At 37.7% G+C, this 15,377-nt stretch overlaps 2 protein-coding genes and 1 long non-coding RNA gene across 4 annotated transcripts; 1 reads left to right on the top strand and 2 right to left on the bottom strand.

Moving 5' to 3' along the window:
* Positions 1-2,912: 2,912 nt before the first annotated feature.
* On the bottom strand, positions 2,913-5,304 carry LOC131328865 (histone H3.3). The gene is made up of 5 exons (XM_058361824.1): positions 4,952-5,304; positions 4,253-4,324; positions 4,040-4,116; positions 3,655-3,745; positions 2,913-3,226 (listed from the first exon to the last, which is right to left on the bottom strand). Exons 2-5 carry the CDS (start codon positions 4,322-4,324, stop codon positions 3,056-3,058), a joined length of 411 nt encoding a protein of 136 aa, XP_058217807.1. The 5' UTR covers positions 4,952-5,304; the 3' UTR covers positions 2,913-3,055.
* An 838-nt stretch (positions 5,305-6,142) lies between these two features.
* On the top strand, positions 6,143-15,106 carry LOC131329860 (serine--tRNA ligase, chloroplastic/mitochondrial-like). 2 transcript variants are annotated; one of them, XM_058363264.1, is made up of 10 exons: positions 6,143-6,407; positions 6,547-6,695; positions 10,275-10,368; positions 10,457-10,605; positions 10,693-10,785; positions 11,512-11,691; positions 12,370-12,536; positions 13,742-13,876; positions 13,988-14,081; positions 14,528-15,106. In XM_058363264.1, exons 1-10 carry the CDS (start codon positions 6,236-6,238, stop codon positions 14,801-14,803), a joined length of 1,509 nt encoding a protein of 502 aa, XP_058219247.1. In that variant the 5' UTR covers positions 6,143-6,235; the 3' UTR covers positions 14,804-15,106. The 2 variants fall into 2 exon arrangements, with proteins under 2 accessions (XP_058219247.1, XP_058219248.1); XM_058363265.1 differs by lacking the exon at positions 6,143-6,407 and having other exon boundaries at positions 6,557-6,695; positions 10,268-10,368.
* Positions 6,505-7,824, bottom strand: LOC131329861 (uncharacterized). Its single transcript, XR_009200873.1, has 2 exons — positions 7,748-7,824; positions 6,505-7,446 (listed from the first exon to the last, which is right to left on the bottom strand). It is a non-coding gene; the product is annotated as an uncharacterized LOC131329861 (long non-coding RNA).
* Positions 15,107-15,377: the final 271 nt, after the last annotated feature.

Here is a 15,377-nt window from a genome sequence, read left to right as displayed (position 1 = left end):
TTATGAGTCTAATTATCCATACCCAACTCAACCCATTTATTTAAAAGCAAATCCGATCCGGCCATTAATCCAATTACATACTATATACCGAAATGACTAAAATACATATGTCCACTGTAAATTTAAAGGACTAAAATACCATGTACACTAAAATTATCACACTATCCCTGTACTACAAAAATGACCAAATTACCCCTTATACTTAATTACCATATTGGTCGCTCTTAATTACCAAATCGCAGTGTATCCAAGTGACTTATTTTTTTGTCTTTATTCAAATATTTTTCGCATTTGTTAGTTTTTGGTCAAATTTTTAAGGATTGTTGCTTTGTCATGAAGAGAAGAATCTAAAAAGTAAAAAATTATGATCGAAATTCATATTTTTTTGAATAAAGACGAAAAAAATTGGCTTATTTTTGTCTTCATTCAAAAAATTGGCTTATTTTTTTGAATAAGCCCCGAACAAGCTAGCGTTCCATTCGTAAGTTGAATTTTCCATTCGATCAGAATCAAAACAAACCCATTGCGAGATGTATATATCTTTTTTTTTGTATTTATTCAATTTTTTTTCGTATTTGATACTGTTGCGTCAAACAATAGTGATTGGTCTCATCAAGAAAAATCGAAAAAGTAAAAAAATTATAATTGAAACTCATAAATTTTTTTCAAAAAGACAAGAATAAGTAAATTTTTTTTGTCTTATTGACTTATTTTTGTCTTTATTCAAAAAATTATAAGTTTCGATCAATTTTTTTTACTTTTCCAATTCCTCTCGTTGAAACAAATCCATAAGTCACAAAAGTTTGACGCAAAACAAAAAAATTTGAATAAGGACAAAAATAAGTCACTTAACTTTTTAATCCAAACCTATGCGGGACTACCATAAGAGAAACTTATTCACGGCGGAGCGCAATTTCATTAGTCCATTCCGGCAATCGATGGATGAGATGTGTTTTCAATTTTGACTGGTCAAAATAATTATTACCGATCACAATTGGTTTTTAATTCGTATCGTTCAAAATATTTTTGGACACGTGTAATTTAGCACAGAAGAATTGAGAGAGAGAGAGAGAGAGAGAGAGAGAGAGAGACCTGGTAAAGAGGCTTACCGAGCTGGGAATTTCATTCCTAGTGAAATCTGGCAAAGAGTTACTTTCATGACCCATTGGGTCATTTAAGTTGACCCAATTGATGTCCTTTAAGTTGACCCAATTGATGTCCAATTAAGACCCAACTAACAATGGGTTAGTTGGGTTTGGACCCATTCTTACCCAACTAATAAATTGGTTGGGTTGGGTCTATTTTTTAGTTGATGGGTCTGGGTTTGTTAATGGGTTTGGGTTCAATTTGTCACCCCTAGTTATAAGGAGGGATTATTTAAGGAGGGGATTACCTAATACTTGGTTTGGGTAGTAGTTGATATGAATGGATAAGAGTGGATAATATGATAATATACTTGGTTGCTCTCATTTAATCATTTCATTGAGAATACAAAATGATTTGGGGGTAATTTGTGTTTTTTTTTCCCCACCCAGATAAGCTAATCCTAGGGTGGGAGGTGTTATTAGCTAACACCCTTGGATACAAAATGATTTAAGGGGTAATTTGATTTTTTTTTTCCATCCGGATAAGCTAATTCTTGAATGGGAGTTGGTGTTATATTTAGATGTGGTTTGTTTAGAAGGTTAGTAGACTTCAATTGAGCTTTACTCAAAGCAATCGAGTTGATCTTGAATAATTCGAATGTTTTAGCCGATCAAAACAAAAAATCGAATGTTTTAAATATAATAAATAGTACGAGCCAAGTGATAATTTGTTCAATCTTAATTATTATTATTTTTAATCAGGTTCAATCTTGATTTGAAAGCTTAACAAACTTTAAATGGAGTAGTTTTTAACGAGTAGAACTCAAAATGCATAATTTGATTATCAACCTAGTTATAAGGTAGATACACACCCTCCTACCTAGGGATTCAAATAAATCGATTTTTTCGCAAGCAATTCTAAGCTCAACTTAATAGTAAAAGAGTTTTTGAGATTGAGGCTCGAGTTATTTTTCTACTTTCCGTGAGCGACTCAACTCATTTGTATAGACTCGATTTGTTTATAGAAGCTCGTTTAGTAAATAAACCGAGTTCAAACGAGCTAAGCTCGAGTTAGACCAATTTTAAAAGAACCGAACTCACACTTCAAATATCTGCCTACTTTTTTCGTTTACTCTACACTGCCAAACATGTCCGAGAAGGTAAATTACAAGGGGAACAAAACTCGACTCATTTTCATTATCCGATAAAGAACAAAATTCATTTTCATTTTCATCTGCCCACTAGTCTACGCATCTAACTTGGTTTTCACACTGTTGGCTTTCCGGGGTAGCTATCTAGCTGTGGGACAAATTTGAGTGATTTTGCCTCACGTAAAATGGGAATCCCAGATTCGATTGGTGGTACAGTTGAATAACATCACAGTTCCATCCGTGTCCCGAAACATCCCGATAGAGCTGCCCTTTGGTCTTAAATCCAAGGATTTATTCTTCGCAAAACATACAATCTTCATGCAATAACCCGACAACACTCGACATCTAAATTTCAAGAATTGAAATCTAACACATGTATCCATAAACCTCTGGCATCCACAGCAAAATTCAAACTCATAATATTTGCCTTGCCATAAGTTAGTATGCGGCCAAAAATCATATACCATAACAATACAAATGCAAGGAAATGATAAGTTGATTGCACAATTCTAAATTTCATTCCACCACCCAGACAAGTTCAGTGCATCATGAGGTACACCTCCTCAGAAGAACCTCAAAACACAAGCGCATAAACTGGAGAACGGAAATTTGATTAAAACCATCAGACATTGGACAATCCCAACCAAACCCAAGACCACACCCAAGATTCAGCGCATTAATCCACAACCATAATACCATCACATTAATATCTATCAATCATCCACAAGAAGGAAATAACAAACAAAATATACTTCTAGTAAAATAGACAGTGCCTAAAACATCTAAGGGTTGCCATCTTCGTCAACAATCAGTGCCCAATTAAGCCCTCTCACCCCTAATTCTCCTGGCAAGCTGAATATCCTTGGGCATAATAGTGACACGCTTGGCGTGAATTGCACAGAGATTAGTGTCTTCAAACAACCCAACAAGGTATGCCTCTGCTGCCTCCTGCAGTGCCAAGACTGCATGGCTCTGGAACCTCAGGTCAGTCTGCACCAAATGAAAATCCCATAAGTTCACTAAAAACAAGATTCCAGAACCATAACTAACTTATAAACAAAGCAAAAAAGTTGAGAGGCAAAAGATATCTGCCATGGTTACTCCAAAAGACAAAATAAAACACTAAGAAAAAGACCCCATTCACCATTGTCATTAGTCACATGTAAGATTTCATAAACTATAGCTGCAATGTATGATCACTGGGAGGAAAGGATTGTCAAGTATTTGCCATCAACTAAAAAGGAAAGATATAGATCCTGTTATTTTGTATTTGGAAAAAGAGAAAAGAAAAAGCAGGGACATTCAAAACCATGTTACATACCACCACAAGTCAAAATTCCATGCGATGCAATGTGAAACACAAGATACAGAAAACAATTAATCAAAGGGACAATAACAACATAAAACAGATCAACCACCTTGAAGTCTTGAGCAATCTCACGAACAAGCCTCTGGAAAGGTAGCTTCCTGATTAGGAGTTCAGTACTCTTCTGATACTTGCGGATTTCACTGCACCATTCATCAAACAAATTAAACATTACATAACAACCACTTTCCGTTTCTCTAGATGAAGTATTATCATTCACTAACAATAAGAGAACGAATCTTATAATAATTATTGGGTTTTGTCGGTTAAATATCTCCTCCAAAACTAGTATATGAATTTGAGCAACCTCTCCACTCTTTGCCAATTGGTTTGGAGTTGGATGCTTTAATATTGTATATTTTATACAATCTTCTTTATTATAAGAACACTCAATTAAGAAAAAAAAAAACAGATGTTCGCACGAATGCATCACTCACCGAAGAGCAACAGTTCCAGGCCTGTATCTGTGGGGCTTCTTCACTCCTCCAGTAGTTGGGGCAGACTTACGAGCAGCCTGAAAACACAAACGCATAAAAGTTATTTCCCAAAAACAAATATAGCGTACTTCAAAATCCATAATTCATAAAAAAGAAAAAAAAAAAATTTTGGGAAAAGATGTGGAACAAACGAAAAAAGAAAGATGACAGAACCTTGGTCGCAAGCTGCTTCCTTGGCGCCTTGCCTCCTGTAGACTTACGAGCAGTTTGCTTGGTACGAGCCATCTTATGTTACCGAACATAATAAATCAACAAAATACAACATCATTTACAACTGAACATGAAACCCTAATCATCTGGACACAGGGAGGAACAAAACCTAGTTCTTCCAAATCACTTTTCGTCCATTAACGCAAAGATGACGCAATTAATTGCCCGTAAGTTCTGAATAAACACATGAAAAGAGTCATCCTTTTTTAAATATTACGAATTCTAGGGTTTCCGCCGGTCAAGAAACCCTAATCGCACGATGTTTATACCATTCCAAGTAATTTTCCGTCCATTAACACAATCTACGCGGTTAATTGCCCTAAATTCTGAATAAAAAAGTTAAAAGGAGACTTCTTTCAAAATATCGTGCATTCTAGGGCTTCCCGCCGTTTTAGAAACCCCAGAGAAATCTTCTTTCTCCTTCAAGTTGTTAAAAACCAGAAACCAAACAGAAAACACATAAACCCACATGCTCTCTTCCCAATCCCAAGCCCTAATAGCGAAATCCGTGCAAAATTGAAAAAAAAAGCCTAACAGTAATACTATCATCCAAGGGACAACATCAGAAATTAAAAAGCATTTAGCCAAATTCGACATCAGAAAAGCGATATGCAGAAGAGAACAAGAGGGAAGTACACGTACCGAATCGGGAGAAACGAGATCGCGTGCGAGAGCGAGGAAAGTAGCAGTATTTCTCAAGAAACAAAGGAAGAAAGACAAGACAAATGTGCTGGCGCAGAGGGACGTAGGAGAAGGATATGTGAATCTTATTTATATAGGGGTCCGTGGGTTTGTACTTGGGCGGCTAGGATTTGACTTTTTATTCTGGTTCGATCGAGTTCGATTGAGGAGAGAGAATCGTACAGCCGAGGATTGGTTCCGTTGTGTTTTCTGTGGCTCGGTTTGACGGTCGAGATGGGGTTGTTGGAATGGCGAGTCGGATCGTGATGTTTTAGTGCTCGTTTTCTATTGGTTGATGGTATTCATCAGCTCTTCCTTCCCTGGAAATTCTATTGGCAAAAACGAAGTTAAAAAGGAAAAATGCTTTTCCACTCCAATTTTTTACTCCTCCATCCCCATTTTTTAGTTCCAGTTAATCATTTTTATTGTTCCTAAAATATTGTCACACTTTCAAACCAAGAGGGTCATAGTTAATGAAAGTTCTATTTTACCCTTCTAATTTTAAATCTGTAGTACTTAAAAGTAAAAACAAAAAGAATTGATTTTCACATTCTTTTTTTTACAATTCACACTCCTTTTTTTTTTGTCTCTTTATCCACTTGAATCTACTATTTTATCCTTTATTCAATACACTTCTTTCCACATGCGAGAATAATATTGTAAATTCATGTGGATAAAAACAAAAAATAGAGTGTGAATGCCTAAAAAGGAATGTGAAAATCAGTTTCCAAAACAAATTTAAAAAACAATGATTAAAGGGTAGAATGGAAAAATGTCGTAAGGGTGTCCTATGAATCCAGAAAAAATACTTATCGATATTCATTGGAGCTAATTTTTTACACGTAACCATAAAAAAGATTATTTTAAAATTTATGGGTATTTTTGTGGGACCCGAAGTTGGCCCCACACGCATGGGCTATAAATGTGCGGTAAAATTTGTGCATATTGAGATGATTTTTTACAAAATTCTATAAAAAAAATATTTTAAAAATAAAAAACAATTCAAATAATTTTTGTAAAATTTGAGATGAGCCCACAAAATTCATATGTATGGACATTTACTCCTAGCTTTATTGATTTCGACAAACCACCCATACTCATCGAGGGTTATGCGGGCGACGGCGTAAGCGGAAAAACAGGATAAAGGAAGTGTCTGTCGCCTATAGGATAGTCATAGCAGAGTAGCAGTTCCAATTCCAAACACAGTGGCATTGGCATCGTCATCCCTCACGGACTGGAGAAGCGATGGGCTTCCGATGCTCTTCTCCCATTTTCAGACCATTCTCCAAAACCCTAACCTTAGGTCTCCTCCTCTCTCCCCACAAACAACCCTCCCTCCTTCCAATACGTCTCCCCAGAGCTCTCTCCGCCGCCCCAGCCTTCCAACCCACTCCCTCTCCAATCCCCGACGACACAGGTCTCCCTCTCTCTCTCTCTCTCTCTATATATATATATATATATATATATGTGTGTGTGTGTGTGTGTGTGTGTGTGTGTGTACTTCCCCGTACCCATTTGGTTTATGTGCTTGCTATTGTTTTTGGTATCCGGTTCAGTTGTGAAACCGCAGTGGAAAGCGGCAATAGATTTCAAGTGGATACGGGACAATAAAGCTGCTGTCGCGGTCAATGTCAAGAACCGGAATTCGAATGCTAATTTGGAACTGGTACTTGATCTATACGAGAGGATGTTGAATGTACAGAAGGTTAGGATTCTTGATTCTTATATCTCTGGTGTTTCCATTCCATTGGTCTGTTACTTTGTTTAGTAGCTATGCTTTGTTGGTTCATGAATACTAATACTAATGAATTTGGAATTGTTTGGTTAGAATAGTTAAAAAGGCAGAGAAGCTGATGTATGCCAATATAGTATTTGTGCATCAAGGACATTGTAACCTGACGGAAAAATTCTGAAGGTATTGACTCTACAAAGCATAGGAAAACAAGTGCATCAAGGACATTGAAACAGATGGAAATGAACACTTCAATTTTACAACTCAAACTCACGTAAGGCCTCATGCAAGTGCATTGACTGATAGCCGATAGCAGAGAAACTAGAAGAGTAGTGATATAGTGTGTGGATTTGACATGAATTATTGAAGGTGCTTGTCACACCCCGTTCCGGAATAGCACCTCATCAGTCTATCCCAATACGACACGCGACAACAACCCAACAAAAAGCCAGCTACTAGCAATTCCAAGAATAACTAAAAACTGAAGTTCAACAGCCACATTTTATTTACATCTCAAAATAATTGTCATTTACAAACTACAGCGGAAGTCTATCAAGAAATAAACTTTACATAACCAACAATTATCCAAAAAAAAACTAAACTAGGCAAATATCATCTATGGGCCAGGAGTCAAGACTCCCACAGGCCTCAACCACACACTCCTCGAGCGAGTCACAAAACGCAAAATGCGACCTGTAGTGGACACTGACCTATACCTGCAAAACTGGAACCCCAAACGAGTTTCAGGAATGTATATGAGACATGGATGTTCAATAGAGACAATAAATCCAAGGTCATCATTAACTAAGCATAAAGCAAATAATTGACACAAAGTCTTTAATCCGATACAAAGTCACTGGCTCGACACAAAGTCATAATTTTGGCATAAAGCCATTGAATCGACACAAAGTCATAGGCACGACACAAAGTCCGGCCGTTGGCCGTCGTTGCCCATCAACACAAAGTCACAGTCCAATATCACAAGTTCAATCCAATTGAAGAACATCTATGAATCGAACACTCACCTCGGTCTCCAACAAAAAGAAAACCAACACAGTCACTCCCTACTTGGAGCTACGGAACTCGTTGTCGCCTCCGAACCTAACAAATATTCCGCACATATGAGCTCAAAGTTCAATTCCAAAAGCAAAGAAGTAAATAATTGTACCAAATACTACTACAAGCTTCAACACCCTTTTCAACTAACTTTCAACAGTTCCAGCAAGCGTGTCAACAGTTTAGATCACATTACTAGCGAGTATGATCAGTTTAAATCATCTATTCACCAAGTTGTAGCACATACGGTCAATTTTTAGCATGCTCTACTCATTTTATGCACTTAAACGCATATCACAACGCTTTAAGGCATGTTCTCAGGAAATACAATAATTTCCGGCAACTATTGCACAGTTACAGCACCTATAATTCTTAATTTCAATGTTCCAAACAGTTCCAGCATGTTCCAAAAACAGTTTCAGCATGTAGCATGTGTTTCCTGCACTTTCAGCAATTTCCAGCAATTCTAATAATTCACTAAAAAGCGCATACTCAACATCTATGAATGATTCTGATGCCAAAACATCACCAACTTAACAATACTTAAGAATCATAAGAACTCATGTCCACCCAGCATGCTTAAACTTGAGGAATTTCACGAAGAACACAAGCCAAAAGCTGTCCAGAATCCCAGAACTCCCCAAAACCTGAACTTTAATTAAAAAAACTGCTATAATCTAGAAAGATTCACGGCACAACCCATACATATTCAGAAAGATATACGAGTCTAGTTTTTGAATCAAGAAATGGTTCGCAAAATAGACACCCGAGCAAGAAGTTATGCCCGTTTTTCCAACACATGTCTGTGCTGCCAGCACAGACGCGAACCAGACACCAGCTCGGTTTATGATTTTTATCTTTTTCCACACTTCTCAAAAAAATTTGAAATTTTTACAGCATAAGCTACACACTCAGAGGCATCTCCAGTAAAATTACCAGAAAATAACATAATCGGCGTGTCGATGAGAAAAATTCGTCAAAAACAGGACAGATTGAACTTGGTTCAAACACAGTTATGCATATTCATAATATACACGAATTTTCTGAAATAAAAACCCAATTGCAACCTCAAAAACCCTCTCCCATGGATGCAATTCAGTGCTAGCTACATGCCAAGTACGGAATTTGAACAATAAAATCATAGATTCAAGTATAGAAGAACATGAATTACCAAACAAGGTCTTCAATTCAACCTAGCCCTAATTCCCCTTTCTGTTCTTCTTCTTCCTCCGCTGATCTCTCTCTCTCTCTCTCTCTCTCTCTCTCTCTAACGTAGAAGCAAAACCTCCCTGATGGGTTTCTTCTTCTTTTTTTTGTTTTTAAAGAAAAGAAACACACACACCTCAACACACACACGTCACACATGCATAACACTTTTAAAAAAAAATGCAGTTTGCCCCTTAAAATACTAGAGTATAACATTTAAGCACCTCAAATATAAAGGGTGTTACAGTGCTACAATGCTTAACTGACATGAACACGATAAAAGAATGTAACATACAGAGGTTCATACCAATTAACATGCTCCTGTGCAAGTCTAAAATTTGTCTCCGTTAATGGGTCATAAGACTCGTATGAATTATAAGTTTGGATTAACTAACATTTTCGCTCGAGTGACTGGAACAGTTTCTGAGCCCATAGCCTTACACCTTGAGTATATTCATCATTTCTTACCCCTGAAAATATGATGCATTTCGAAGAACTTCAGCCTTAGTTGAGTTATAAGTTTTGAAATTGTGTTTCAGACACAGAATAGTGGACAAACTTGACTAATCTTCAATAGAGACCAATTTGCTCTCTCTCTCTCTCTCTCTCTCTCTCTCTCTCTCTCTCTCTCTCTCTCTCTCTGTGTGTGTGTGTGACCTTTATAAAGGGAATAAGAAGTTAATGTTGTATATCACACGAATGAAGTACAACATGAAGCTGAGCCTTACGAATGTATGTGGCGTCAGCTGGTTCGGAGTCTGGACTCTATACAGAAAGTATAGACGGCTTTGAAACTACTTGTCTTTGCTCTCAATCTTGCCAAAATGAACTTTCATCCATTAAGGAAGTACTTCTTGCCTCATTCTTCCACTTCCTGAGTTCAAGCTCCTTAGGCAAATGCACTATTTCAATATGGAAAGCCTATGAAAGGAGTTGTGTTTAGAAAATTATGTTGTTTATAAAGCACACCTGTAATTTGCGGATGTAGTGTGCTGCTTACACTCTACATGGCAATAACAAAAACAGATTAGTTTATTTATTTGTTTATTTTTGATAGCTGGATGTCTGAGCTAGCTTGCACGCACTTTGACTAATTCCGGGGCCCTAAAGGTAACGATCGGGCATAACCCTAGTGGCCCCAAGGTTTGGAATGTTTGGCCTCCGTGGGAATGGAACCTGTGACCTCATGGATGAGCACTTTTATTGCTTTCTCACAACCACTTGGCCAAATCCCTTAGGGTTTAGATTATTTTATTTATCAATTGTGGCTAATTCACTCACAGATAGCAGGAAGTTGAAAGGATTCGTGCTGAAAGGAATGTGGTTGCTAACAAGATGAAAGGAAAACTGGAACCCTCTGAGCGTCAGAAGCTAATAGAAGAAGGTTTTCATTTGAAGTTGATACCATTCTTTAGGTGATTTACATTGGAGTTTGGATTGTTGTATGATGTCCTCTGATGAACTTTTTTTAGGGAAGAATCTGAAGGAAGGACTTGTAACTTTGGAAGAAGACCTGCTTAAACTTACGGAGGAGCTCCAGCAGGAAGCACAACGTATACCGAATATGACCCACCCAGAAGTTCCAGTAGGAGGGGAAGATTGCTCTGCGCTAAGAAAAATGGTATTTTCTCTTGAAGGAACACTCTCCCAAATGAACCCTCTCCCAAGTACGAGTTTCTTCACTGATTGCTTTCTCTTATTTCTGTAGATTGGTAGCCCCAGGGGGTTTGGCTTCCCTATCAAGGATCACGTTCAACTCGGGAAAGATCTAGATCTCATTGAGTTTGATGCTGCTGCAGGGGTATTTCTTGTTCATCTAAGTAATTAATAATTTTTAGCTCATTCGTATGGAGGCTTGAAAGTGGTCATGCAGTGCATTTTTGTTATGAATGGGGACTTTATCTAAGTGTTGTGACATACTGTTGGTTTAGTGAAGGGATGGGCAATGTTTCTGGGGTAAATACTTCCTAGGTTAAGTGCTTTTCAAATAGTCGAATGGGGGAGGAAATAATATTAGCTTCCGGATAGGACCACTCTGAGTTTCTCTTAGCTGTTTAAGCTGATAGATTTTCAACTTGTATGTCCAGCTTAGGTTATATACCACACAAAATCTCTCCGAATTCCTCATCGTCCTTTTACATAACTATGGTTGGTAGGTATCTCTTGCATCTTTTGATGCTGAATAACATGGTCAATGGCATACATTCATGGAGATTTTGCTTTCATGTCCCTCAAACTCCCAAAGGAAATTTTATTTTAATTTTATATGATATTCATTTCCTTTACATTGGACTCCACAGTCTCCACTATTCCACAAATAATTTTGATCTATTGCATTGTTTACATTCATATATGTCAATATCTGTATGGCTGGTGGAAGTTGTGAATCAGTGAAAAACTTGATCTTCAACCATTTAAATGGAGAATACGCTGCTCTGGATTCCTCCTTGCAACTAAAACAGAAAAATAAATAAATAAATAAAGATTCTTAACTATAAATTAGCGTGACCTGGTCATGGTTGTGCAGGTCAGCGGGTCAAAGTTCTACTACCTGAAGAATGAAGCAGTTTTACTAGAGATGGCCCTTATAAACTGGACCATCATGGAAGTCATGAGGAGGGGCTTTACACCTCTTATAACCCCGGAAATAGTGAGATCCTCTGTTGTTGAAAAATGTGGATTCCAACCTCGTGGGGAAAATACACAGGTTTGTAGATATGTTGCTGAGAGCAATAACTGCGTCTTCCTATATACTCATGGAGCTCTGGTCACCAATGCTCTGACCACAACCAGATAATAACTTGCCATTTGAATCATAGTCACCATGAATTATGCAATTCACTGTGTCAGTCTCAGCTCTATCCTGTATTAGGCTTCAAACTTCTAAGAAATAGTTGGGTACTTGGGTTCTTAATTGAACTAGTGTGATCAGTAGATGAACTGACTATTTTTGTTTTCAATATTTTGAATATCCGTTCGTTGTTAAGGAGTTTGGTGGTAAAAACACTTGCACTCCACTTGTTCCCTTGCCGGTCTAGCCTGCCATCTGAGCCTTAGCATGGATGTCTAGTTATGAACCCTGAAGAATGAAGAACTACCTTGATTCTTCGTTGATTTTATATTCATTATTTTTTCCCCCTTTTTCAATCCTGAATGCTTGTTTTTGGTGAATGTCTGCTGTTGAGGATATTCTCTCCATTTTATTGAGTTTTTGTTCCTATGAAAGACCCAACAATTTAAATTCTCTTGAGTGGCCTCCTTTGTTTTATTGGTTGAGGTGGGGGATTGGCTGTGTCATTAATGGTTTATCTCAAGACATTTGACATGTAAGAGCTATGGACACTTTAGTTAGCTGTTTTGTTGATATTTTTGCCCACTAATGCAGGTTTATTCTATAGAGGGCAGTGATCAATGCCTTATTGGCACGGCAGAGATTCCGGTGGGGGGAATCCATATGGACTCTATTCTCACTGAGTCAGCCTTACCTTTGAAGTATGTAGCTTACTCCCATTGCTTTCGTACCGAAGCTGGTGCTGCTGGCACAGCAACAAGGTAAATCACCTACAAGTAATTCTCAAGGAAGCTAATTCAAACTCATCAATCCAGTTTATGTGGTTTCATATACGGTCTGAGCACTGTAAACAATATCAAAGTATCATTTTTTTTAGGCTAATGTTAAAGCCACGACAGTTTTTTAATTCCACGACATTGTATCAGTAGTGACCATACCCTCACATCAGTCGAACAGATTTGGTACAACCTCTCCCCTCAGGCATCTGCTTTTCAACCTGCCATTTCTCTCCTGAGTCTCCTCCTATCTCTCTGTCCTTGTTAACCAAAAGAACCTCAACCATTAGGATAACTCATCGATTCCATCCTAATATAAGTGGTGATGTAGATCGTTGATAAGATCCAGATCCATGGGCAGATTGTTGTAATGTAAAATGAAAACGAGAAGGCTGCTCCTCAAACAGATGTTGAAATGGAGTTAGAAAGATTAATAAAATGAATCCATTTTCAGATTCGGCTGTGACTACGAAATCAAAATAAAAGTTCTAGAATTCAACACCTTTCTGTGTCTTCTCCGACTGCTGTTCTCGCAGAAGAGAGGGCTTAATTGAGTGGAGAAAGAGGGAAGGTAGGAAGAGAAAAAAGTGGGAGAAGCCAAGTCCTTGAGGGGGGGGGGGGGGGGGGGGGGGGGGAGGGTGTTTTTTGAGGTAAGTGTGGCAGTACAATATAGATTTTCGTGGCATTAACAGAGTGTATCGTGGCATTAATGCCATCCTTTTTTTATATAATCTTTTTTGGAGATTTGCATGTGCTTTCCTTTTATGCTCCTATATATTGATTGGTAATGCATGATGCACCTCTTACATTGATCTTTGTGGGCATGAATATAGAGGAGTTTCTTTTGTATGCATGATATCAAATGGAACTTTCCAAAATAATCGTATAACTAGCAGGGACTATCTGGTCTCTGACAAAGAACATGCCAGTGAAGATTGAGAGGGGAAACCACAAAGATAGCTCATTATCCTACTAATCTTTGTAGTACGATTCTTATAACGACCCACGCCAGCTGACCTGCTTACCCTTAGCCTAACCACATGGCTCAAAAGGTTAACTTCAAGTTATACATAGCTGCTCGCAAATCCTTATATACCATTTCATCTTTTCAATTTTTCCCGATGTGGGATGTTACAATTCTATTTGTGCTTGGTTTCTTTTTTGATACATTGGTTACTATTCTGGAGCAGGGGCCTATATAGGGTCCACCAGTTCAGCAAGGTGGAGATGTTCATCCTTTGCCGACCTGAAGAAAGTGATTCTTATCATGAGGAGTTAATTGGAATTGAAGAGGACCTCTTTTCATCACTAGGATTTCATTTTAAGTGAGTATTGATTGCATCTGTTTATGAACCTAATTTTATGCATGTTCACTGGCTTTATTTTTTGTTTTCCTGTATCATTGCATTCAATTGTAATGTTGAGATTCTTCGCAGGACCCTAGATATGGCTTCAGTGGATTTAGGGGCACCTGCATATCGTAAATTTGATGTGGAGGCATGGATGCCAGGTTTAGGACGATTTGGTGAGGTATGTAGTTGTTTTCATGTCGTTATTTACATCTGGATGCCCTGTTCAATTGTTGGGAAATGAAAGGATCGGACTATTTGAGTTTCCTTCTTTTTGACTCTGGATGTCATTTTTTTTAATTTTCCACCAGGATTTTTTTCCCCAAATAAAAGAATTGCCAATTTTTTGTCGGAATATATTATTTTGCAACCAATTGCGACATAATTAGAGACTATATTTTAGCTTTATTACAAAAATTTTGTTTATTTTGCCCAATGAACACATACATGTTTATAAGTTTGAATTCCTTTACTTCCCTTCAATTCATTTTTACGAACTCCTGATTTTTCAGATCTTATGAATCTCTTTAGTGACATGTTTCCAGAATTGAAAAGCATCTTTTGGATGAATCTCAAACGGGTAAAGGCATGAGTTAATTCCTATGTGCTGTATTATTATTGAAACAGATATCAAGTGCCTCAAATTGTACTGATTACCAAAGTCGTCGACTGGGAATCCGGTACCGCCCTGAAGCATCATCGTCCACAAATCCCCAAAAGGGTAAAGGCAATCTTGCTCCACCTCAATTTGTGCACACATTAAATGCCACAGCTTGTGCTGTTCCGCGGATGATGATATGTTTGCTTGAGAATTACCAGCAAGAAGATGGTTCCGTTATTGTCCCCGAGCCATTGAGGCCCTTTACAGGTGGACTTGAGGTGATTACACCGAAATCCAGATAGGATAATGACAAGTTATATGTATTTCAAGTTTCACTGTATTTGCAGCACTACATTGCAACTATTTTTTGCAAATTCACGGGTTTCAAGTTTCATTGATATTTTTCTTCTCATTTTTTACCCTATTTACATTGAGCAGTACCTTGTTACGCGTCACCAGTATTTCGAATAACCGAAAAGAGGGACTAGGCTTAAGGAAACTAGCCAAGTCACATAATGTGAGCAAGAGCATGAATGTGTCTTGTAAAAACATTCTATTCTATTGGATGATTATTTGACTTAGGTTTTACGATTCCTTTTTAATCACTGCCTGGAATACGTGTCAATAGTGATCGATTTCTTATATGGTTATTTCCAAATAGCATGTGGTGCTACAAAACCATAACAAAATTTATGGGTGTGGGATCTCTCTTATTGTTAAGAATACTACTCCAGACAGATGTGTCTGAAGTCCCAGATGATTCACATGAGACGAACATGCATCGAACAATTTGGGACACATCTGTATTCGAATCTTGTCCCAAGCATTTTCCTATAGCTATTCTTCCTGAATCTACCACCATAGCGCGCCCAATAC

Source organism: Rhododendron vialii, chromosome 6a, assembly GCF_030253575.1.
Source record: "Rhododendron vialii isolate Sample 1 chromosome 6a, ASM3025357v1".
NCBI classification, from domain to species: Eukaryota; Viridiplantae; Streptophyta; class Magnoliopsida; order Ericales; family Ericaceae; genus Rhododendron; species Rhododendron vialii.
The sequence above is the reverse complement of the archived record's forward strand: the minus strand, read 5'-3'. Positions and strand labels throughout refer to the sequence as shown.